We start from the raw sequence: 26,422 nt of genomic DNA on the forward strand, positions 1-26,422 counted from the left end.
TTGGTTTTATTCTTTGAACAAGGTAATGTTCATGCACGGCTCATTTTGTGTACCAGTAAAAAACATATCTATGTCTTGAATTTGAAAAAAATCACATTTTATTTTTCACTAAAGAGGGGTTCGGTGAATGCGCATATGAAACTGGTGGGGTTTGGTACCTCCAACAAGGTTAAGAACCACTGTGCTAATCAAACCCAGTGTTGCCACACATGAAACAGAGCTTCATACTCATTCGCTTCCTCCAGGTATAAATTAAGATTCTTATTATCAGGATTGCAAAGGAAACTTGGAACCAAAACAAATTGCAAAATGGTAAAAAGAGACGATATGCAACCGATTTTACGCACAACTTGGGCCTATGTATGTAAATAAAGATTTGGGGGGAAATGCGGTAAAAATAGCAATACCAGAAGAGAGCAAATAAGGGCTGTAGTGGCCAAGTGAATGCATTGGCAGCAAAAATATTTAAAGAGCCAATACAGCTAAAAGGTTTTGTACTGATGGACAAGTAAATAATGCCACTTGATAAGCAAATTACATTTTGAAAAAAGCAAGCAAATGGAAAAAACTATGAAATGTTAAACGGACCGTTTTTTTAATGTTCGTATACGAAGCGGTGTTGGGTGTTTGCGGTTGCCTGCATAAGGCGGCAGAGTAATTACCAGCGTAGACTTTTAGTGTCCCCGTGTCATAAATCGAAGGATGGAAGGAGTGCGTTGATTGAGGAGGAGGAGGAGGAGGAGGGAGGGGGGGTGGCATGGATTTGGTTTCCAGACGCCGCTGTTCCACAGGGTTGCTGTTGCCTTGGCGCTCTTTTAGTTTTCATTCCTCCTTCGGGGAACAAAAAAAAATCACCTTTGTTTTTTTCTGATAGAGCTTCGCTTGCACGCTCACGGGAACCCAGCCTCACATCTTCGGCTCGTTTCGCTCCCCCCGCCTGTTTTGTATTCTCGTGTTACGTTGCGTTTTTCTCTCGGATGAATTAGCGGTGTCACCACGATGGTGGTGCTCAGCTCGTTGACTGCGCCGTGAACCCGAGCCACCCGAGTTCGATTGTTGGCCGCGACTAGCATCGGTTGCGAGTGATATCTGAACCGGTCGTGGGTGCGCCCCTCTTCACAAACCCGAACTGACCGGCGGCGCGGGGAAGTATGGTCAAACACTCTTGTGACAAGCACGGTGTTGGGATGCCCTCACTCGAGCAGCGGATTGACCAACTGAGAATTACGAATAGCTATAAAAATGTATCTGATCTCATTGGATCCGGGACACTAAGTTGAGGCCAGTTAGTACTTTGATGCATGGCGAGCAGGGGGTTGTCGGATTTCGTCGGCGTGGGGCTGCGAGGTGTGGCTAGAAGATGGTAGTGCTCGGTGTCTTCCCCCCTTGTCTGCATAGTGAGTTTTCTCAAAGCGCCCCAAATTCCTCCCACAAGAAGTCAAACTCCCTGGAATGTCATTGGTCAAACATCCCAATGCGTAGGACCCTCGTGAAAGAGAAAGTCTTGACTCTCAGTGAGGCCTCTGTGGGTAAACTGCCTGAATTTAATTTCATTTATATCCAACACCGTTCCGTCAGCTGAAAGCGAAGCTGTCCAATTCGGCGCATACACCATGGTGTGAACCTGGCCGTGCGGGTCTTAGCGGACTCGCAATGATCTGACCTATACTGACCACCAACCTGACCCACAGAGACATCCTCGCTCCTGAAAGTGCCCTCCACACTGACTCTTCACGAGATCATTTCTTTAAAATCAAGGAAGGTGGACATGTTATTTCTTTCTGCGTTGCGAGTTCAAATTGTTTGTAATACTACAACCTTAGCCAGGTTAAAAAAAAGCAACTTCATGGCCGTACTCATAATCACCGTGTCTGTAAAGCGCCTAAATTGTGGAACGGCGGCCCATAGGTTGGTTTTCAGTGGCCCTCTTGAGGATGCGTTTGCTGCAGTGATCGTGCCGCCCTGTGCTTGTTCATCTAACACTGCTTTGTGGTGATGGCGATGACGGCCACAGGACCTGTTCAAGGGCTTTGCGCGGCACCTGTCGAACAAGCTGACGCAGGACAACTCTGTGACGCCTCTAAACGGTGAGCTGGCTGCTCGTGTGGTTCATGTCGACTGTTTGCTAGTAGGTTTTATATAGACTGTCTGCTAGTAGTTTTAGTATATACTGTCTCCTCATGGGTTTAGTATAGACTGTATCTGTTGGTGGGGTTCACATCCTTCCTCCTGCCCTCGGCTGGAGATGCCCTCTCTACACAATTGAATTGTCATCAGCTTGTGATTTTTATTTACATCGTTGCAACATATATTTTACGATCAGTATTTTTTGTACGTTTCGTTGACAGTGAAAGAAAAAGCCAAGGATAAAATTGGGATCTTCTTTAAAAAGCAAAAGAAGTGCGACAAGGAAGACGACTGGAAACTGCTGTGAGGACTACCTTCTCCTCGCAGTCTTCATCTCCTGTCTGCAAGGGAAGAGCGGCACCTCCAGATTGTGTTCATTACGCCGAAGCTGCTGTTGGACGATGACCCGACAAATGATTTTGTTTGTAAATACTGTACAGAACTTAAATTCGTTTTCTTTGCCTTGGACTGTACAGTAAAACCTTGGATTGCGAGTAACTTGGTCTGCGAGTGTTTTGCAAGACGAGCAAAAATTTTAAATAAATATTAACTTTTGATTTAAAGCTTTCGTGACTGCAGTAATTCATATTCTTAGCTCTTTCGGTCAAGTCACGTTGAAGGGAAACAATAAAATAATAAAATATATATTAATATATATTTTTTTATTTTATTGTTTCCATTCAACGTGACTTTACCGAAAGAGCTAAGAATATGAAATATTAATTTGATAAACGAGCGACGGTCTTGCAATACGAGCAGCACGTACGTACGCTTTGTCTGCCGAGCGTCACGTGATCACAACTGATAAATGACGAGTGCTTTGATGTACGAGTGCTTTGGATTACAAACACGTTTCCGGAACGAATTATACTCGCAATCCAAGGTTTTACTGTATTTCGTGCCTCTGAAGTAGCCGCCTGCTGTGTTGTGCCGTGCTGCGGGGCTTCTTACGTGGTGCTGCGTCCTGCGTTACCTTCCATTGGCTCGTACGATTCTGCCCGGTCCCGGCCGTCGTTCGTTCACCACTGTTCGTAGCTTTTCAGGGTCGTGCTGGTTTCTCTCTCCGATGTGTCTTCAGATTGCGTCCCGCGCGCCGTCCGGCCTGATGTGCCCGAGCGTCACGTTGGATGTTTTGCTCCATGAGCTGGGAACTACTTCCGGAACAGGATAACAGAAACTGAACACCTGAAGAAGCTCCCAGCACGTGGAGGGACATTTCGGACGTCACGCCAAACGGGGCACAGTGGTTCGAACCCGAGAGAACACCGGAGAGCAATATTGTCGATTTAGTTTCACGAGGGGTTGTGGCGATGCCGGGGGGGGGGGGACATCCGATGTGCATGGGAGTTTTTTTTTAAGGTTTTCACCGGTGTGGCATCTTCCTGGCTGCCTGCGCTGGTCTTGTAATATCCAATCGCTGGCCTTGACATCTTAAAGCTCCGCAGCATTCCTGAACCTCGTGTGCCTCGTTCCCGCGTTAATCGCGGGGCGTGGGGTTATGTTCATTTAGACACGAGGTCGTACGTGGCTGATGGAATATTTGTGTTTTAGCAAGACGGGTCAGCATGTTGAGTTTTTTCAGTGTTACTTTCAACATCTTCTCCGAAATGAGAGGAAAAAGTGCAATTTCATTAATGCTTGTAATTTTAAGAATCCAAGGATATCAGAGCACCTGACAAATGTCGATAATAAAGCCAAAGTTGTCAAATAATGTTTAGCTCTGTCCCGGACTCACATTTCATTTGAGATCTTGTTTTCGCCTAGTTGATTTGGGGTAGAGACTGCTCAATCAAGTGACGGTGCCTTATCTAGCGCATCATTTCAGAATGCAGTCACGATTGAATATTAATTTATAAATCAATTATTCTGGTGGAACTTGATTCTACTTAACCAGCTGAGAACTCTTGAGACCACAGTTTGGGCTCATTTGCGAGTGTCTCGGCACGGCAATATGAATTTACCTTACCGCTGCAATTGTAGTTAAATCGACACGTTTCATCTTGGGAGGGTTCGTGACTGACGGAAAACACAAGACTTGCACTAGATGCCGACCGAAACTTGAATTTCTGGCTTTGGCCGAAAACGAAACCAGACCGAAAGTGAAAGATTGACTTGCGGCCTAAACCGAAAGTAAACTTTTTGGCTTCGGACGAAACAGAAACTATGCCGAAAGAGGCCATTTGGCAACTTTTTGCGCCGAAACCGAATTTCGGTCGGCCTCTAGACGCGTCACAGACTCGCACGCACACCCAAGCCCCCTCCTGCTGTGTGGAACCCATGTGGAGGTGGGGTGGTGGAAGGGTTGAATTGGATCATTGGAGGGGTGGGTGGGTTGGTGTGTGTGTGTGGCTGGTGGGCGGATGAGTGAGTGCGTGTGCGCGCGCGCGTATACTCACTGTTGGCATCAGCACGCTGCTATAATCTGCTCAGTGCTGTGCGGGCGCCCGAAGATGTGTGTGTGGTGCGTGCCTCGAGCTGCCTGTGAGACTCCAGCCTCTGAGCCGCTCAAACAAAAGTGCTCCTGGTGGACTGCTGCTGCGATTGCTGGCTACGTGTGCTGCTGCTGCTGCGAGTGCTGGCTACGTGCTGCTGCGAGTGCTGGCTACGTGTGCTGCTGCGAGTGCTGGCTACGTGTGCTGCTGCTGCTGCTGCGTGCGCTGGCTACGCGTGTGCTGCTGCTCGCTAGTTGGGTGGTTTTGGGGGGGGAAGTTATTTTTTTTATTCTTCTCTGTCGTCTGTCTTATCCCACCACCACCACCACCACACCCCTCTCACGCCCATCCTTGCTTGAGTGTGCGCGTGTGTGCTGCTTGCGATCGCCGAAGAGAGTGAGGAACGTCTGCCATCAACCACCCCCGCCGCCGCATGCGCGCGTGTGCCGAAAACAAAACCAGACCGAAAGTTAAAGATTTACTTTCGGCCGAAACCGAAATCGAATTTCGGTCGGCCTCTAACTCGCACTACAGTCGAGTACGGCGCGACTGACCGCAGCTTATTGTCACGGCAGTTAATCATAAAATAACACACTGATTTTGGCAGGATGTTAATCATTTCACTTAGTAAAGTATCAATATCCCCTGCCAAAATAATTGTGGAAGCCACCGTCGAGGAACGATTAATACACCCTGGATTTGCAAATCCAGAGATCGCAGTTGAAAGATGGGAAAGATTGTTAAAACCATCCCTCTGTCTACCCAGCAGTATGAATGGGTAACTCAAAGTTAGTCCATCGACAGGCCATGCATGGTGGGGTAAAGTGTGAGTATTCCCACCTCTTACGTTTATTTATAATTTTAAGTCCACTCTTGTCTTTCATATTTGTGGTGGCCTCATCCACACCAGAATATAGGTCACGGAGGACTGACACATCAGCTGTCCCTTAAGCGGACTATCAGAAATGGCTTGGTTACGAAGGTAAGACTAACTTTCAAGAAGTCTGAATATCTGCTTTTAGATCTTCAATAATTGAGTTTTATGGGGGAGCATTATGCAATCTCTTATCAACTTTGTTGCCTGAGACTTCCTGTTGATGGCTACGAGGCCATCAAGACATATACCGTCTTGGTTTGACAACTTGTGGTTGATCTTAAATTGTTTGAAAAATTAATGATGAACAAAAACATTGCTACGTTCTTCCAGAAAGAAAAAAAACCGGTATATTATTCGTTACGAGGATAACCATGTGCATGTATATATTTTGTATATATTTAATATATTTTGTCAAATACATTTGGAGCTTACTGAATACATTTGGAAGTCATATCGGCTGCTTGTGATGCACCAATTGAGAATCGGTGACAGAGAAATTGGGGGACTACCCGAGCACAATGTAAATTGCAACAGACTGCCAGCAGTGGCTGCTGGACAATACGTTTAAAAAAAAAAGATAAATTAAGCAGATTATACACGTAGGATTCAATGAGCGATTTTTTTCTGTTCCCAATTGTTGGCGGAGGAAACATTGGCCTGGGTTTTTTTTGCTCAAATAAAACACACGAAGGATTACTTTGCCAATGCGTGGATTGGGTCGTGCAGTACAGTACGTGCAAAAGCTGAACGTAATGCCAAAGTGAAAAAAAACATTTAAACAAGCGAGGAGGCAAAAAAATCTTGGTCCATCTCCTTTCATGTTTAGACGACTTGACGACACTGAAAGCCACGAAAAATACAACACACCAGCTCAGCTCGGCGGGGACGAATGGACACGCTGAAAGAGTCTTAACTCGTCGCGACCACTTAATGGAAAGAGTTTTTTTTGTGCGTCAATGTGAGCGTGTCTCCACATCCGCCTCGACTCGACCCATTGGTAACGCAACGCTTCTCTCGTGAACAGAACGCGCCAATGACCGCTGTGCACGCCGCTGTCGATGGCGACAAACCTCACCGAATGCCGAGTGCGTCGGGTGGAGGCATCGCGTGTCGCGACACGGGATGCCTCCGTCGAGGTGACGCTGCGTTTTGGATGTTCCACACGATGAGCCAGCCCCTTCGCTGAGCTATCGTCTGTGGCCAGGTCGCTTCTGCAAAAAGATGCGACCTGGCGCAGTGGGCATTGCCTAGTAATATACAAAAAATAGTTTAGTTGTATTTGTATTTATTATTTCACTGATTTGCTTACCTTGCCTAGAATTTGCCACTCCTATTTTGTTTTTTTTTGGTGTTATTTGTTGTTGCAACGTTCTGACCCGCATCTGCTGGAACATATGTGAAAAAAGAGCTTTATGGCTCGTTGGATTCCTCCAGTAGAAATATTCCGATAAACAAAGATCTCCTGCATCGCCTGTAACAGACTGTCGGGGCAAGTGCTGTTGGCGAGCACCTATGAAGGCCGGCACGGCACACGAGGGGGTGGGTGGCCAGCACCACACCCGGCCGCCTTTGTCTCCCCAGTGGCGATGTTTACGACACACCGCACCAGTACTCATTTGAGGCTGAGTAGACCTAGGGGAGGCCCAGGACCGGTTCGGATGCTCATCACCAGTGTTGGCCGTGAGCGGGAATGGAACTCGGGTCATCAGGTTCGTAGCGAGGCCCGCTAACCGCTACACCACCGCACACTCGTACACGAACACCACACACACACTCGTACACGAACACCACACACACACGCGTACACGAACACCACACACACACTCGTACACGAACACCACACACACACTCGTACACGAACACCACACACACACACGCGCGCTCGCGAATGAATCACAAGGCTGTTGTTATTCTGAGTGGTTCGTTATAACAATGACTGCAGCCTTGCACCCTTTTGGTTCTCAATCGTAAAACAAAAAAAAAGAATGTCAATAATGACATCGGGTTTGATGAAACAAAGTAAGTTGTTGCTTACGTGCCCGTGATTAGTTCGCGTTTCCGATTATTTACCTTCTAAAAAAAAAACCTGGCCACGTCTCGCAACCTCCCCCCCCCCCGCAGCGGGCGGGCAAGGGGGGTGGTTGCGTGCACCCCCCCCCCCCGCCGGGTTAAGCAGCAGCAGAGGAAGAAGAAGAACCACCGCTCTGAGCGATCTCGCTCAAGCACCGGGACTCCCCCTGTGCCTCCCCCTGGGCCTCGTACTTGGCCGTGAGGTTGCGCACCCGGCCCAGATCAAGGCGCATCTCGGCCAGCTCGCGACGCAGCGCCGCGTTCTCCTGCTCCAGGAAGGAGGCGCGCACCACGATCTGATTCACCTTGAGACGCCGCGCGTCGCGGGACCGTTTGGCCGCCGTGTTGTTCTTCCTGCGTCGGGCCCAGTAGCGCTCGTCCTGGCACACAAGGACGGGTGGAGTTGGATTATTGTTGTTGTTGTGGCTTCGTTTAACACGTCGTAGGCTTTCGCGACCAATAGCATCCATAATAGAGGTTTTTTTTGGGTTAGATCGCGTAAATATAGTACAGCACACCGGTGTATTGGATAGCAAATTCACAACATTTACAATCTGAGTACAACGTTTCGCCAGTAATTACAACCAGTTGTTACAATTAGTTGTAATTACTGGTGTGCTACTCTACGAACGAATTGGCACGTTCTGTTTACGTGACAAACCTTACTAAATTGGCTGTGTCAGGTGGTGGCGGGTTTAACGACACATTTATATTTACGCGATCTAACCCATAAAAAAAAACGATATTCTGGATATTGTGACTTATGACACCATTACCGATGTACTACTTAAGCGTATTGACACAAGGCAGAGAAAAATGGAAACAAATTACGAAAATGTGCAGTGGGCACCTAACGGCTACCTGCCCATGGATCGTGATGGCGATGGTGATGATGATTACCGATGCCCCAATGGAGGCCTCTTATATTGCTCGCACAAAATAAATAATGCTTTTGGGAACGCATCCCCATACATCCAGCGGTGCAATGACTCCCTTTCAGCGCCGATTCAATTAGCGCTCACTCCTCCAGGAACGCATCTTGAACGCTAAGCGAGGTCTGCCTGTATACGTGATGAAGTGAACAAGTAGACGATATGCCTCATTCTCATATTTCTCTCCAAGTAAGAGAATAGATTTACTATACGTCCCATCAGCCACGCAGCCTTCTGGGAGTGCATTTTTTCAGCAGCATTTGGTTTAGTACAAGGACGCTGGACCAGTTTTGACATTCGTTATCATCAGCGGAGTTAGATTTGCTTAAACCAATGCTGGTGAGCTGTAATATGTTTAGAGGCAAGGAGCCTCTCTCTATGTTAGGTATCGATCCTTATTCTACGCAAAGCTGTATAATATAGTACATTTTAAACGCCTGGCATGTAAATGTTGTGGGTTTACTCTCCAACACACCGGTGCGCTGAACTAATAACGCATCAGCATGTTTTGTTTACGTGACAAACATCGCTCGTTGTCTGTGTCGGGTGGTGGCGGGTTTAACGACACATTTATAGTTACGCGATCTAACTCAAAACAAAACCTATCGTGGCCTTGCACTGTCACGCATGATCCTCCCAAATCACTTGGCCTCTTGGTACAAGAGGTGTTCGAGGTAGAGCTGCCCCCCCCGCCCCCCCCCCCCCCCCCCGCCTGTACGCGTGCAGTCAGACTTCTTCCGCACCACGCGTAGCCAAACCGTGCTCGGCGCCTTCGAGCATCCAGCGCTCTGCTGACCTTGAGCTCGTCGGGAACGTGACTCTTGCACGCCTTCTTCACGATGGGCTGCGGCTTGAGCTCCATGTCGGAGAACTTGCATTGCCGGGGGTCAAAGGTCCCCTGCCGGGGCAGCGAGGAGATCACCAGCTGCTCCACGGGCTCCGCCTCGTGGTCCGGCGGGGCGTCCGGGCTCCCGGGCCCCGCGTCGCTCGGCTCTGTCGATTCGCGGGCGACGCGCGCGCACCACGAGGAGGTTGCAGAGCTGTGGAGGTTGCAGCGCGACGTCTACGGCGCCGCTCGCAGCGCAGTGTCTCGGCGCAGCACGTCACAGCTTAGAGCACGAGACGTGTGGTACATCGCGCCACAGTTTACAGGACGATTGCCGAGCACATCACAGCACAGCTTGCAGCGCGACACGGACATCACAGCACAGCTTACAGCACGATGTCTAGCACAACGCAGCGTACAGCACATCACTTACAGCACAGGACAGCTTACAGCACAGCGGCCGTCTGGAACGCTCTTCCTTCCGATATTCGGAAGCCACTGGAGCGATGCACTTTGTAAATCCAGATTGAAAACGCAATTCTTTAGAACAGGTTTTTGCGCGTTGGTTTGTTGTCCTTCCCCCGCGCCTCCAATGAGCTTGGTTGGCAGCGTACGGCGCGAAAGAAATTCAACATACATTTAGAGCTTACGGAATAATGGCTAGGACGTCAGCGCCCAGGTTTACAGCACAACACCTGCAGCACATCACAGTACAGCTCGCGGCAACATTGCCTAGAGCACGTTTCCGAGCACAGGACATCGCGAAGACGGAACACACATTTATAGGGGTGGGGGGGGGGGGGGTACAGTGTTACATCGTCTGCGCTTGCAGCAGAGGCAGGGCAGCATTACAGAGGCAGGTGACTGCGTAAATGACGACCCCGCTCCTGCACACACAACAAAAACGAATCTAAGAGCTCATCGGCTTCCTCCGGCATGAATCAATAAGACGGCCGGCTACGACAAAGAGGATCGAGAGTTGAACACGCCCTAGGCTTTCGCGACAGATATCATTCAGGTTTTTTTTTTTGGGGGAGGGGGTGTGGATGGTGGGGTTGGTGTGTTAGATCGCGTAAATATTTACGTGATGGAAGAGGATCGACGTTGATGGCGCGGCAGCCGCTCGGCCCCGGTGGCAGATCGCCCACGGACGGCGCCCGAGCGGGGAGAGGCGGGGATGGCAGCGGCTGGGGAGCCGGGCCCGGGGACGCCACGGGAAGAGCCGTGGCAGTGGCCGAGGCCACGGCCGTGGAGTTGGCCACCGGAGGAATGCCGTTCTCGAGCAGGAACTCGTCCAGGTCCATGTACTCGAGCTGGAAGCTGTCGTAGTAGGGCAGCGTCTTGCCCCAGAGCGTGGGTCCAAAGAAGGCTGAGGGCCCGAGGTGCCCCCTGGGGTCGTCTTCATCTCCGTCGATGCATTTGGCCTTTTCTGCTCGAGCGGACGGTTTGGGCACAGGCCAGGTGTCAATATTGTGTCCGGCCAGGGTGACGGCTCGCGAGGACCGGGGCTGCGTACGGTGCGAAAGAAGTTCAACATGCATACATGGTGCAAAGACAAAGACCCCCCCCCCACCTCCCGTGTAGCCTGTAACAGACTGTTGGGGCGAGTGGCTGTTAGCGAGTAGCAGCACCTATGAAGGCCGGCACCGTGGCACACGAGGGGGTGGGTGGCCAGCACCACGCCCGACCGCCTTTGTCTCCCCTGCGGCGATGTTCACCACGCACCGCACCGGGTACTCGTTTGAAGCCGAGTTGACTCAAGAGGACCGGGGCTGCGTACGGTGCGAAAGAAGTTCAGCATGGATACATAGTACATGCACAGAGTCTCATTGGCAAAAGTGATCTGCTGGGTCACCCAGATGATTAACAGCAAGGCAAAGACAAACAACGCACATTTAAAATAATAATAAACTCAGTTTTATATAAGGCACAGAGATAAAAAAGAACTAGAATTCTATATTAAAATAAATCACGCCAGTAAAATCACAATCCAATGAAATCAAAGATAAAACCAAAGTAGAAATATCACAGCTGTCAACCCAGACGGTTTACCCAGTAGTTTTGTACAGGGAAATTGAGTTTTCAGTTTCATACGGCGTACAGCCGTTTGAATACGAGCAACTACAAGAACAACAAAATTGTTGTGTATTTGTTTGTGTTTCTCCCTTGTGATGGGGACCTTGTAGGATGAACGTTGAGATTTATAAGGGCACGGGGTGATCAATAAGATTTGAATTGGGCGGTAATAAGGTAGGGCACTGATAAGGGGTTGACAGGTATGAAATGTATGCGACTATCGTTCGAACCCTGGGAAGCTACCGTTGGAAAAAAAAACTGGTTGAAAACATAAAGACGTCACGATCGCCATAAAATCAATCGTAAAGAAAATGCATCGAATTAAAAATAAAATAGCCTTTAAGGCTTCATTTAGAAGAAACCACCCGAAGTTGGAGTGCCTGATGTCGATGCCAAAATCCTGTCGCGTTCCACAGACTCGGTGCAGAACGCCACTTGGAATTTGGGATGGTGCAGTAACCCACAGTTAATGGGATTGGATGCAGGGAGAGACAGGGCGCTGAGGTCCGCTGGGTGCTTACTTTACTGTGACATACAGTCAAGTAATCAGAACTACAAATATATAAAAACACTCTTGAACGAAGAGTTTATAAGACTGCAAACGCAAGTCGGTCTTAGATCGAAGATAAAATGTTGAATTCGCTGCAACGCAAACCGGCTGGGGCGCATCTATCTCCAGGGTATTGATCCCAGCTGCAAATTGCAACGCGAAGCTACAGAGACAACGAACGGACAGAGGTCGACTCCAGTACTAATATGTAAACAAACAAGGACATGAAAATAATTAATAATAGGAGTTACCCTTTATGGAAATGAAACGGGAGTTGTTTTAAGATGTTCAAACACCAAATAGACGATAGCTTTTGCAAGGAATCACGTACTGCATTGAACACACGTGCGTGTGGTGAACGTGCAAACAAACTGTGCTCTGATAATAATACATGGGAATTGTTCATAATAAAGGTATTTGGGTTAGATCGCGTTATTTACAAATGTGTCACAACCCTCCACCACCCGACACGGCCAATCAGTAAAAAAAGGTGTCACGTTGACAAAAGACAAAATATAAATAACGCGATCTAACCCAAAAGCCTTTATTATGATTCATATTGGTCGCGAAAGCTTGCTACGTGTTAAACTGATATGGCCCTTGTGTTTGAAACTGATTGTCTGACACCACAGACAACAAACGTCTTTGTGGCCTAGTCTGACAGTGCGTGAGGTTACTGCAGTACTTGATGCCTTGACAAAGATATCTCTTTGATATTTGAACAACTTAATACAAATCCTGTTTTATTTCATCATCATTAGACCTCCTTTGCCAGTACCAAAATGTAATAATAGGGTTTTTCCCCTTTTTTTCTTACGCCTTTTGGCGTCATCTGGTCGAGCACCAATTGGGTCGAGGCTCAAAAGAAAGCCGTCCCTTGGTGTGGACCAATCAGTTTCAAGGACAATGCATCATATTATCATAGTGTGTGTTTTGTTTGCATTTTGACTGCAGGTATTGTGGTTAATGCAGACATGAATCCTTGTAAAAAGGTTTCAGTTTTGTTGCCAGAAAAAAGGGGAAAACCCCTATTATTACTGCTTTATTGCCAGACAGGGTAAAAATCTATTCCTATTTGTTCGTACTTTGATACCGGCAAAAAGGTTCCACGACTAACAAGGACACATTGACAAATGCCACTGCAAAAGGGGGTTAATCACGAAGATGATCACGATATTATTTTTTTTATAAGCGCGGCTGTGTCGGGTGGAGGTGGGTTCACGACACACACACTTCGACACGACCTTATCTAATATTAAAAAAAATAAAGCAATGAAGAATCATGTCTGTGTACGTCGGCGCGTGTCTTGCACGTACGCACACCTATGTACGTATGTCCAGTATATATGTGCATGCATTCATGTGTATGTAAGTGCACCTAGCCTGGCACAATCGCTGCGGAGATGTCACCACCACTCAGGGACGAACGGCGCCAGTCGTAAGCATGCCCACGCATGTACGTGTAGCACGTACATATGTAGCTACTACATATGTTGTAGCTACATATGTTGTAGCTACAACATGTGTAGTAGCTACGGGCCCCGCACTTTCAAGGGCCCCGCGCTAAATGCTTTCAAGCTATCAATTCCGGTTCAGTGATTCTGCACTTGCTCTATTACTATAGTACTATACTGCCTTCAACTTTTATGAACGACTGGGTGTTTAAGGTTAGCGATTAGTCGTATTAGCTGGCTGTATAGCAAATGAAAAAATATAATTACTTTACTATGCAAGTAAAACATTTGTGCTTTAATATTTACGTGTTTTTTTTTTAATTGAGGGCCCCTTTATAACATCAAATATGCTACAGACCCCGCACTAGCTCAATCCGGCACTGACCACCCCTTGGGTGTGAACCCAGAGCACGAGCCACTAAACGGGATCTCTCTCCACTTGAGGATTTTCCTCCCCAAGGTCGCCCACTTTGACAATTCTCGAGGTAGACAAAATTGGCTAGAGTCCGATTGTGAATGCGGGCAACCCTCTCTCTCTCTAGGTTGCCAAAGCCCTGTCTATGGCACTGCGTAATTTGCGTAACAATAGAGGACAGGGAGAGTAATGCGTCGACTCGTCAGGCATGCTGCTCCCTCCGAATTCTGGATGAAATCCAAAGCACATTGAGGAGTGGGTGACAAATCCGCCGCCCCATCCCTTCCAGGGCGAATGGTGGAACATCACGGAGCCAGAACTCTCTCTCTCTGTCTCTCTCTCTCTGTACTCTTCGGTTCTTTCAGTAAAGTCACGTAGGTAGAAAATGATAGATTACGACGTTTCGATCGCCACACAAGCAACGTGAAGACGGTTGCTTGTGTGGCGATCGAAACGTCGTGATCTATTATTTTTCTGCCTACGTGACTTTACCGAAAGAACCAAAGAGTATGGATTCCTTCAGTCACGAAATATTATCTCTCTGTTTCTTTCTCTGTCTCTGTCTCTCTCTGTGTCTCTATGTCTCTCGCTGTGTCTCTGTCTCTCTCTCTGTCTCTCTCTCTGTCTCTCTCTCTGTCTCTCTCACGGGGACACAGACTTTAGACTTTTACGGGGACACAGAGAGCGAAGTCTGTCGAGCCAGCGCAGCAAGGCGACAGACAGCGAGGTCGACTTCAGAGTAGCAAGCTCGGCATTCTCTCAGTAAGTGGTTGTCGCGAATAACAACAACAACTTTGTGATTCGTTGAGCGCGTGTGTGTGTGGGATGTTGGTGTGTGGAATGTTGGTGTGTGTGTGGGATGTTGGAAACGTCCTGGCAAGGATTATTCAACATCGCCTTGCCAGGCACGCTGAGGAGAGGCTTGCGGAGCCCCAATGCGGTTTCAGCAAAGGGCGGTCCTGCACAGATGCCATATTTTCTGTCCGTCTGCTACAGCAGAGGTGTAGGGAATTCCAGCAAGACCTACATCTCTGCTTTATTGACCTGGTCAAGGCCTATGATACCATCAGTAGGCCTGGGCTCTGGGTTGTTCTTCGTGCTTTTGGAGTCACTGACCCTCTGCTCACGATCATTAAGGACCTTCATGATGGTGAGCGGGCCCGGGTGGCCGGGAGTCAGAGCCATTCCCTGTACACCTTGGGGTGCGACAGGGATGTCCTCTGGCTCCCACATTATTTAACATCTACTTTGACTACGTAGTTCGTGAAGCCTGCAATAGCTGTACCGGGGGAATCTCCATATGGTACAGATATAATGGGAGGCTGATCGATGCCCGAGTACGGTCAAGGGATGGCTCCCTATTGCTCAACCACGTTATGTATGCCGATGAATTGGTAATAGCTTCTCATTCAGAGGAGGAGTTGGAGACGCTGCTGCTGAGACTGGAGCGTGCTACTAAGAGATGGGGCCTTACCATCAGCCCCACCAAAACTAAGCACCTGCCTGGGTATTTTGTACCATCGGACACTCCACCTCCACAACTCCCAATCGGTGATGGGGCAGTTGTGGAGAGAGTGGAGAGTTTCCCATACATGGGCAGTGTGCTTATGACCGGCTCCAGTTTAACAGCAGAGGTCTCACTCCGAATCAGTTAAGCGGCAATATATTTTCATCGGTTGCGTAACGCTGTGTGGAAGCTACCTGGTCTGTCGCTCCGCACTAAGCTTCAGGTCTTCTCGGCCACGGTCATTCCCTCCCTTCTCTACGCTTGCGAAACGTGGACCCCCTTAATGGAACATCTTCACCGGTTAGAAACATTTAGGCTGGCCTGCCTACGATCCATCCTGGGTTTAACCAGCTGGATTGTGTGAGGAGCTCACAAATCTTTGAAAGATCTGGGCAAGGTCCCATCGGTGAGCTCCTCCGGCAGGCAAGGCTGCGTTGGCTGGGTCATGTAGCCCGCATGCCCAGCCACCGCATGCCGAAACAGCTTTTGTTCGGCCGCATCGAGGGGGCTAAACGGGCGCGGCATGGGCTAGAGAAGAGATGGAGTGATGTGGTACAGGACGTGGAGCTGAGTGGACTTGCCGATGACTGGTACCAGCGGTGTCAAGATCGGCCTCTGTGGAGGAGGCTCGTGAAGGACGCTGCTGCTACTGGGCAGTTGGAGGCAGTCGCCCTCCAACAACAACGGAGGGCGGAGGAGCGACACTCACAACAACGAGCGGAGCGCCGGGTGGCTAAAGCACAGCAGGTTGGCACAGTAGGGGGCACAAGTGGTGCATCAGCCAGTCACCTCAGTCATCTCAGTCAGTCGACCCGTGGCACTTGGGTCTGCCCGTGACCTCCTGCCCGCGGGCGTTCGCCTCAAGGTGCACATGGCCTGGCACAAGCGTTGTGGTGACGTCACCGCCACTTAGTGGCGAATGGCGGTTGTTTTTGTGTATGTATGTGTGTATGTGTGTGTGTATGTATGTGTGTGTGTATGTACGTGTATGTGTGTATGTATGTGTGTATGTGTGTGTATGTATGTGTGTATGTATGCACAATATGTTGAACTTATTTGGCATTGTACGTATCTAACCATGCTAATCGGAGGTACGGGGGGGGGGGGAATGACAACAAACTTAAACACAACAAGCCGTTTTAAACAAATTAAGTGTTCAACTTAGATACCTTAAAAGTGCCACAGTTCCCAATGGCTTCCTACTAAGTGCTCGCTAAGAGCACTTGCCCCAAACGCCTGCGAAGGCTATGCAGGGAATCTTTGCCTCTTGATAGCACGTGGGCCGGCAAGCCTTCAAGAGGTAGCACGTGTGCCTCCGCGTGCACCGCCGCCACTGTCGAAACGCCCTCCCTCCCACCAAGCGGTGGCCCAACGCGGCTTCAGAGGGATGCCCTGTCAGCAATCAGTGCCCGTGGCGGCCTGCGACGCACCAGCGGGCAACTTGAGAGTCGAGTCACCCAAGGAAGGAGTCGCACTGCCACTCTGCCCTGCTTGCTCCGGGGGTAGTATAAGCAACGCGGTGTGATGGGGGATGGAGGTGAGAGGTGAGGGTGGTGCATACTTGGCAACCCCCTATCATTGTCCTACCTTATTACAGAACAATTCAGATATTATTGATCACCCCGTGCCCGTTATCAATCTCAACGTTCATCCTACAAAGTCCCCATCAAAAGGGAGAAACACAAACACATAGACACGAAAAATATGTTGCCCGCATTGAAACGGCTGTGTGCCGTATGGACCTGAAAAACTCAATTTCCCTGTACAATAATACGGGTGGGCAAACCATTCTGGGTTGACGGCTATGGGATGAGAGGCGAGGCTGGTGAGAGGCGTTGGGCACTGTTTACGGAAACGTCGCACTCCCGACCCAGCCCGACTTTCACCCTCCTCGTCAACCCGAGCCAAGCGACTGACCGCGACCGCCTGACACCCGAGCGGCGTCACACCGCAGTTGCGAGCAACCGCACGGCAAGAGGCATGCCCGGATGCCTGTTGCCGTGCGGCCCCCAGCTACAACTCATGTCCCAGGGGTTATTTTTTTAAGGACTTGCTTGATGAGGGACAACCGTCTCGTATTCACCACACGCCAATTGCGGCTCTTGAAAAAAAAAAAGGTTTTTTTTTTACAGAATCCGGAAAAAAAATTGCTCTTTGTAAATTTTTGTTGTTGTCGACCCCAGAAGTAAACTATTAAAACATTTGTTTTTATTTTACCAGGTAAGGTCCACTGAGCTATTTAGCTTTTTTTTGTTTAGAAGTGACCTGGCCACAAATTACATCAACAACAGCCGAAAAAATACTCGAAGCGAAGAGAAAAAAAAGCGGAGGACCTGGAAAAAAATCCACGCGACCACGGGGAGAGCGCGAGAGAAACACGCAAACTCCAAACATACAGCAGCAGGCGTCAGGGTCGGGATCGAACCCACGACCTCCTGTATACCAGGCGAGGTAATTAACATCTCCTAGCCACCGTGATGATGATGAGAGAGAGACACGCAAACTCCAAACATACAGCAGCAGGCGTCAGGGTCGGGATCGAACCCACGACCTCCTGTATACCAGGCGAGGTAATTAACATCTCATAGCCACCGTGATGATGATGAGAGAGAGACACGCAAACTCCAAACATACAGCAGCAGGCGTCAGGGTCGGGATCGAACCCACGACCTCCTGTATACCAGGCGAGGTAATTAACATCTCCTAGCCACCGTGATGATGATGAGAGAGAAACACGCAAACTCCAAACATACAGCAGCAGGCGTCAGGGTCGGGATCGAACCCACGACCTCCTGTATACCAGGCGAGGTAATTAACATCTCCTAGCCACCGTGATGATGATGAGAGAGAGACACGCAAACTCCAAACATACAGCAGCAGGCGTCAGGGTCGGGATCGAACCCACGACCTCCTGTATACCAGGCGAGGTAATTAACATCTCATAGCCACCGTGATGATGATGAGAGAGAGACACGCAAACTCCAAACATACAGCAGCAGGCGTCAGGGTCGGGATCGAACCCACGACCTCCTGTATACCAGGCGAGGTAATTAACATCTCCTAGCCACCGTGATGATGATGAGAGAGAGACACGCAAACTCCAAACATACAGCAGCAGGCGTCAGGGTCGGGATCGAACCCACGACCTCCTGTATACCAGGCGAGGTAATTAACATCTCATAGCCACCGTGATGATGATGAGAGAGAGACACGCAAACTCCAAACATACAGCAGCAGGCGTCAGGGTCGGGATCGAACCCACGACCTCCTGTATACCAGGCGAGGTAATTAACATCTCCTAGCCACCGTGATGATGATGAGAGAGAAACACGCAAACTCCAAACATACAGCAGCAGGCGTCAGGGTCGGGATCGAACCCACGACCTCCTGTATACCAGGCGAGGTAATTAACATCTCCTAGCCACCGTGATGATGATGAGAGAGAGACACGCAAACTCCAAACATACAGCAGCAGGCGTCAGGGTCGGGATCGAACCCACGACCTCCTGTATACCAGGCGAGGTAATTAACATCTCATAGCCACCGTGATGATGATGAGAGAGAGACACGCAAACTCCAAACATACAGCAGCAGGCGTCAGGGTCGGGATCGAACCCACGACCTCCTGTATACCAGGCGAGGTAATTAACATCTCCTAGCCACCGTGATGATGATGAGAGAGAAACACGCAAACTCCAAACATACAGCAGCAGGCGTCAGGGTCGGGATCGAACCCACGACCTCCTGTATACCAGGCGAGGTAATTAACATCTCCTAGCCACCGTGATGATGATGAGAGAGAAACACGCAAACTCCAAACATACAGCAGCAGGCGTCAGGGTCGGGATCGAACCCACGACCTCCTGTATACCAGGCGAGGTAATTAACATCTCATAGCCACCGTGATGATGATGAGAGAGAGACACGCAAACTCCAAACATACAGCAGCAGGCGTCAGGGTCGGGATCGAACCCACGACCTCCTGTATACCAGGCGAGGTAATTAACATCTCATAGCCACCGTGATGATGATGAGAGAGAGAGACACGCAAACTCCAAACATACAGCAGCAGGCGTCAGGGTCGGGATCGAACCCACGACCTCCTGTATACCAGGCGAGGTAATTAACATCTCATAGCCACCGTGATGATGATGAGAGAGAGACACGCAAACTCCAAACATACAGCAGCAGGCGTCAGGGTCGGGATCGAACCCACGACCTCCTGTATACCAGGCGAGGTAATTAACATCTCATAGCCACCGTGATGATGATGAGAGAGAGACACGCAAACTCCAAACATACAGCAGCAGGCGTCAGGGTCGGGATCGAACCCACGACCTCCTGTATACCAGGCGAGGTAATTAACATCTCATAGCCACCGTGATGATGATGAGAGAGAGACACGCAAACTCCAAACATACAGCAGCAGGCGTCAGGGTCGGGATCGAACCCACGACCTCCTGTATACCAGGCGAGGTAATTAACATCTCCTAGCCACCGTGATGATGATGAGAGAGAAACACGCAAACTCCAAACATACAGCAGCAGGCGTCAGGGTCGGGATCGAACCCACGACCTCCTGTATACCAGGCGAGGTAATTAACATCTCCTAGCCACCGTGATGATGATGAGAGAGAAACACGCAAACTCCAAACATACAGCAGCAGGCGTCAGGGTCGGGATCGAACCCACGACCTCCTGTATACCAGGCGAGGTAATTAACATCTCATAGCCACCGTGATGATGATGAGAGAGAGACACGCAAACTCCAAACATACAGCAGCAGGCGTCAGGGTCGGGATCGAACCCACGACCTCCTGTATACCAGGCGAGGTAATTAACATCTCATAGCCACCGTGATGATGATGAGAGAGAGAGACACGCAAACTCCAAACATACAGCAGCAGGCGTCAGGGTCGGGATCGAACCCACGACCTCCTGTATACCAGGCGAGGTAATTAACATCTCATAGCCACCGTGATGATGATGAGAGAGAGACACGCAAACTCCAAACATACAGCAGCAGGCGTCAGGGTCGGGATCGAACCCACGACCTCCTGTACACCAGGCGAGGTAATTAACATCTCATAGCCACCGTGATGATGATGATGAGAGAGAGACACGCAAACTCCACATATACAGCAGCAGGCGTCAGGGTCGGGATCGAACCCACGACCTCCTGTATACCAGGCGAGGTAATTAACATCTCATAGCCACCGTGATGATGATGAGAGAGAGACACGCAAACTCCAAACATACAGCAGCAGGCGTCAGGGTCGGGATCGAACCCACGACCTCCTGTATACCAGGCGAGGTAATTAACATCTCATAGCCACCGTGATGATGATGAGAGAGAGACACGCAAACTCCAAACATACAGCAGCAGGCGTCAGGGTCGGGATCGAACCCACGACCTCCTGTATACCAGGCGAGGTAATTAACATCTCATAGCCACCGTGATGATGATGATGAGAGAGAGACACGCAAACTCCACATATACAGCAGCAGGCGTCAGGGTCGGGATCGAACCCACGACCTCCTGTATACCAGGCGAGGTAATTAACATCTCATAGCCACCGTGATGATGATGAGAGAGAGACACGCAAACTCCAAACATACAGCAGCAGGCGTCAGGGTCGGGATCGAACCCACGACCTCCTGTATACCAGGCGAGGTAATTAACATCTCCTAGCCACCGTGATGATGATGAGAGAGAGACACGCAAACTCCAAACATACAGCAGCAGGCGTCAGGGTCGGGATCGAACCCACGACCTCCTCCATACCAGGCGAGGTAATTAACATCTCCTAGCCACCGTGATGATGATGAGAGAGAGAGACACGCAAACTCCAAACATACAGCAGCAGGCGTCAGGGTCGGGATCGAACCCACGACCTCCTGTATACCAGGCGAGGTAATTAACATCTCCTAGCCACCGTGATGATGATGAGTGAGAGAGACACGCAAACTCCAAACATACAGCAGCAGGCGTCAGGGTCGGGATCGAACCCACGACCTCCTGTATACCAGGCGAGGTAATTAACATCTCCTAGCCACCGTGATGATGATGAGTGAGAGAAACACGCAAACTCCAAACATACAGCAGCAGGCGTCAGGGTCGGGATCGAACCCACGACCTCCTGTATACCACGCGAGGTAATTAACATCTCCTAGCCACCGTGATGATGATGAGAGAGAAACACGCAAACTCCAAACATACAGCAGCAGGCGTCAGGGTCGGGATCGAACCCACGACCTCCTGTATACCAGGCGAGGTAATTAACATCTCATAGCCACCGTGATGATGATGAGAGAGAGACACGCAAACTCCAAACATACAGCAGCAGGCGTCAGGGTCGGGATCGAACCCACGACCTCCTGTAAACCAGGCGAGGTAATTAACATCTCATAGCCACCGTGATGATGATGAGAGAGAGACACGCAAACTCCAAACATACAGCAGCAGGCGTCAGGGTCGGGATCGAACCCACGACCTCCTGTAAACCAGGCGAGGTAATTAACATCTCATAGCCACCGTGATGATGATGAGAGAGAGACACGCAAACTCCAAACATACAGCAGCAGGCGTCAGGGTCGGGATCGAACCCACGACCTCCTGTATACCAGGCGAGGTAATTAACATCTCCTAGCCACCGTGATGATGATGAGAGAGAGACACGCAAACTCCAAACATACAGCAGCAGGCGTCAGGGTCGGGATCGAACCCACGACCTCCTGTATACCAGGCGAGGTAATTAACATCTCATAGCCACCGTGATGATGATGAGAGAGAGACACGCAAACTCCACATATACAGCAGCAGGCGTCAGGGTCGGGATCGAACCCACGACCTCCTGTATACCAGGCGAGGTAATTAACATCTCCTAGCCACCGTGATGATGATGAGAGAGAGACACGCAAACTCCACATATACAGCAGCAGGCGTCAGGGTCGGGATCGAACCCACGACCTCCTGTATACCAGGCGAGGTAATTAACATCTCCTAGCCACCGTGATGATGATGAGAGAGAGACACGCAAACTCCACATATACAGCAGCAGGCGTCAGGGTCGGGATCGAACCCACGACCTCCTGTATACCAGGCGAGGTAATTAACATCTCCTAGCCACCGTGATGATGATGAGAGAGAGACACGCAAACTCCACATATACAGCAGCAGGCGTCAGGGTCGGGATTGAACCCACGACCTCCTGTATACCAGGCGAGGTAATTAACATCTCCTAGCCACCGTGATGATGATGAGAGAGAGACACGCAAACTCCACATATACAGCAGCAGGCGTCAGGGTCGGGATCAAACCCACGACCTCCTGTATACCAGGCGAGGTAATTAACATCTCCTAGCCACCGTGATGATGATGAGAGAGAGACACGCAAACTCCACATATACAGCAGCAGGCGTCAGGGTCGGGATCGAACCCACAACTTCCTGTGTAGACCAGGCGAGGTAGTTAACATCTCCTAGCCACCGTGATGATGATGAGAGAGAGAGACACGCAAACTCCACATATACAGCAGCAGGCGTCAAGGTGGGGATCGAACCCACAACTTCCTGTGTAGACCAGGCGAGGTTGTTAACATTTCCTAGCCACCGTGATGATGATGAGAGAGAGACACGCAAACTCCACATATACACCAGACCAGGCGAGGTAGTTAACATCTCACCACCGCGGCACCCACAATTAGCATCGGGCTCAGATGCTCGTCTGATCCGGGGTAGAGCCCGCGCAAGCCCCACATTAGCACGCGTTACCAATGTGCACGCACGTGTACACGTGCGTGTATACTCGTGTATGTGCAATGTAAGCGTGTATATGCATGTTTATGTTTTTGTGTGTACTCGTATGAGTGTGTGTGTGTTCGCAACGCAAGCATGTACATGCATGTGTATGTACATGCTTGTATGTCAAGGCTCTTGCAAAGCAGCCGATGGCTGAATTGTACTCACGCGTGTCACCAAATAAGACAACGAAACTCTCTTTGAGGAGTATCAACCCTTGACGCTCACGGTTTGATTATCCCACGGACGTCCAACGGATTCTCACGTCTTTGTTGTTTAACCTGAGAACTATCATTGTAATTAGCTCTGCGCCTCTTAATTGCTGTGCCGATTCGCGTCTTGTGTACCGGTCGGGTGCAAACAAAAGCAACCTTTACTCGCAGCCTTTCTTATGAGAAAACAGCAGCTTAACTAAGAACAACTATCCAAGGCAGTTTATTATAATCAATGTACTACGTGGGTGTTCGCTAGGTGGTGTACGTGATATCCTATCGCTGCTACGCCAACTCCTTTAAAGTGGACCAGCCTTGTGCCTGCGTGATGGCTAAATGTTTCTGTGCCTTAGTTTCCCGGGTTCTATTCTTAGTCTCCTGGCTTTATAACCTCCTCTTTCTGCGCTTTCCTGCAAACTTTTTTCCCCCCATAGGGACCTCCAATGACTTGACCCCTAATGGGCTTGACATGCGATGTACATGCAGAGTGTGCGTGCAGAATGGCGTGTGCGCCCTGACCTCCTGCCTCCGCTTGTCGGGCGCTGGGCGGGTTCTCAAGCAGAGACTTGAGCACGCTGTGCAGAGGGAAGGGGCGATGGCCAGACATGGCCATAGGGCAGCGAAGGGCAGCTGGGGTCCCGGGGGAAGAGGAGGCGAGGAGACGGGAGGAGGTTACAGCTCCGGTCCCAGGGCGACTCGAAAGCTCGGCGAAACGGAGACACTCCGAGCCCCGAGTCCTAATCTCGTGGCTTTGAGTGCGGGGGCTGGGCACAGGGAGGCGTGTGAGTGGTGAGCAGGTTGGAAGAGCAAGAGAAAAAAAACACCCAGCCACCCAAGCAGCCAGTTTACTCGCCTAGCCAACCGGTCAAGCACCCAACAAATCACCCAGTCACCTACCCAGTGACCGGCTAGTTAGGTATAAAGGCAATCGCCCGTCCAGCTACGTATCCAGCCAACCAGTCGAATATTAAGCCAATCAGCCAGGCAGTTATCCAGCCGGCTACCAAACAATTCGCTCTGCTACCTACGCGGTCAGTAACCTGCACCTCCGATTTACCACGGTTAGCTGCGTACGGTGCGAAAGAAGTTCTACATGCATACATAACCCATTCGGCCACCCACCCAACCAAGTATCCAGCCACTCAACCACCCACCCTGCCGCTTACCTCGTCACTCAGAAAGCCACCCAGCGAGGATCATGGCGATGGTATTGGTTGAGGATGGTGCAGTGGTGAGGTGTCCTCGTGGTTGTGTTGATGGTTGATCCTGTTGGTACGGTTGTGGCTTGCGGTTGTAGTGTGGGTTGTTGTGAGCTGGTGATGTCGATGGTGGTGGATGGCGGCGTGGTGGTGGTGAGTTGTGGAATTTCTTGACACGCGCGGTGAAGTCTCCGAGTAAAAATAGTCCGCTGGAATCGTGGTAGACGGAGTCGTGGTAGACGCGTCTAAAGTATTTGGTGTTTTAACATTTCAACACCTGTTTTATTACCAGTAAGGATAACATCTCATTTTATCGACCCTAGAGGGATGATGGGGCTGAGTCGACCCCTCCAAAACAGGATTTGAAATCGCGACCTTCCTAGTGTGAGCCAATCTCTCTCTAAGTGACGAGCTGCCTGGCCCGGATAAAGATAACGGAGTTTTTTTGCATTAAAACGGGACATGGTCTAAGTTTTACGTTAATGTGCATATGTTAGAAGTAGCGACTATTCATTTCAAGCTGAAATTCCCAAGCTTGACGGCAAACAGAACCCTTTTTCACCAAATCCTAAATTTAAATGTAAAAAAATATATATTATTATTTCTGAACAGACTTGAGCACAACATTTCGGTAAAGTCACGTCTTTTTAAAATATATATTTTTTCTAATTACCGAAAGAACCAAAGAGGGTGGATTCCTGCAGTCACGAAAGCTTCAGATCAACACAAAATTTGTGTGTCTCACCGACGCTTCTGCGCCAATACATTTACGGTCAGATGCAAGTCGTATCGACACGTGGTTTTAATTTTTACATTTTATTGTTGTTGTTGCCATTCTCAGTCTGCTCCCATACATGTCAACCCCAACCGGACTAAAATCCCACAGTTAGACCCCCCCACCTACCCCTAAAAACTGAGAGAAAAGCCCAAGATACCGAGACGTAGCGAGGCGCTCATCAGTCACGCGCAGGCAAGGGTGAGTCGACTTTTGGAAAGCACAGAACTAAGGGCGTGGCCACTGAGTGGTGCACATTACCATACGGACTCGCAAAGTGAATTAAACAATAATCATAATAAGAACAACCTTTGTACGTATGCAGAACTTCTTTTGCGCCGTACGTAGCCAACCGTTGAGCTGCTTTGTTTCTCCAGGGAAAAGCCGAAGGCCAACTTTTGGAGTTTGAGCCGTGCGTAAAACCCAGAAGCACTCAGGCAGCAGCTGACGGTGAGACACTGCGATGCACAGGAGCTCGACTGAGTTGTTTTACAACCAGGCAAACAACAACAACAATAACAACACTGTGAGAATCCATTGGACAGCCGCGAGACACTCAACGTTGTGAAAAAACGCGAGTCTGACGGGTAATCCTTAAGACTGGACGAGTATGCATTGTTATCCAATCCGTGTGGCTATCTCTGTGTGTGCGGAGCGGTAGTGTAGTGGTTAGCGATGCACAACGAACCTGAATACCCGGGTTCGATTCCCTCTCACGGCCAACACCAGTGACGATTATAGCTGAACCTGTACTGGGCCTCCCTTAGGTCGACTCAGCCTCAAATGAGTACCTGGTGCGGTGCGTAAAAACATCGCCACTGGGGAGACAGAGGCCTGCTGTACAGCACACCTGTGCTGATGAGAGGGGCCTGCTGTTCATCACACCCGTGCTGGTGAGAGGGGCCTGCTGTTCATCACACCAGTGCTGGTGAGAGGGGCCTGCTGGTCAGCACACCAGTGCTGGTGAGAGAGGCCTGCTGTTCATCACACCTGTGCTGGTGAGAGGGGCCTGCTGTTCATCACACCCGTGCTGGTGAGAGGGGCCTACTGTTCATCACACCAGTGCTGGTGAGAGAGTCCTGCTGTTCATCACACCCGTGCTGGTGATAAGATGGCGCCGATGATGGTAGCCTCAGCCGGTCGGTGCGCCCTGTTTTGTCTTGTTTTGTC

The 26,422-nt window shown here is 49.8% G+C and overlaps 2 protein-coding genes and 1 long non-coding RNA gene across 3 annotated transcripts in view; 2 read left to right on the forward strand and 1 right to left on the reverse strand.

Annotated features, from left to right (window-relative positions):
• RECQL5 (RecQ like helicase 5) overlaps positions 1-3,838 on the forward strand; it is a 28,753-nt gene extending 24,915 nt beyond the window's left edge. The window contains exons 19-20 of the mRNA XM_076072440.1: positions 2,015-2,087; positions 2,349-3,838. Of these exons, the coding sequence (XP_075928555.1) occupies positions 2,015-2,087; positions 2,349-2,434 (159 nt within the window). The 3' untranslated portion in view covers positions 2,435-3,838. The remainder of the gene's footprint in view (positions 1-2,014; positions 2,088-2,348) is intronic.
• Positions 3,839-5,818: 1,980 nt separating this feature from the next.
• On the reverse strand, positions 5,819-11,065 carry LOC116949491 (thyrotroph embryonic factor-like). Its single transcript, XM_076072183.1, has 4 exons — positions 11,045-11,065; positions 10,368-10,772; positions 9,235-9,501; positions 5,819-7,886 (listed from the first exon to the last, which is right to left on the reverse strand). The coding sequence occupies exons 1-4, from the start codon at positions 11,063-11,065 to the stop codon at positions 7,605-7,607; spliced, it is 975 nt and encodes a 324-aa protein (XP_075928298.1). The 3' UTR covers positions 5,819-7,604.
• Positions 11,066-13,813: 2,748 nt separating this feature from the next.
• The window catches only part of LOC142930195 (uncharacterized), a 46,174-nt gene continuing 33,565 nt past the window's right edge, over positions 13,814-26,422 (forward strand). Inside the window, exon 1 of the long non-coding RNA XR_012946257.1 lies at positions 13,814-14,521. This is a non-coding gene — a long non-coding RNA (uncharacterized LOC142930195). The remainder of the gene's footprint in view (positions 14,522-26,422) is intronic.

Source organism: Petromyzon marinus, chromosome 37, assembly GCF_048934315.1.
Source record: "Petromyzon marinus isolate PM22_M1 ecotype Great Lakes invasive population chromosome 37, UKy_Petmar_22M1.pri1.0, whole genome shotgun sequence".
NCBI classification, from domain to species: domain Eukaryota; kingdom Metazoa; phylum Chordata; class Hyperoartia; order Petromyzontiformes; family Petromyzontidae; genus Petromyzon; species Petromyzon marinus.

Coding starts and splice junctions, on each gene's coding strand:
- LOC116949491 (XM_076072183.1), bottom strand. CDS start 11,065: ATGCTGAACTTCTTTCGCACC. Junction 10,773..11,044: donor TGCTGAACTTCTTTCGCACC/GTACGCAGCCCC, acceptor CACCGTACGCAG/CCCCGGTCCTCGCGAGCCGT. Junction 7,887..9,234: donor ACGTTCCCGACGAGCTCAAG/GTCAGCAGAGCG, acceptor CTTGTGTGCCAG/GACGAGCGCTACTGGGCCCG.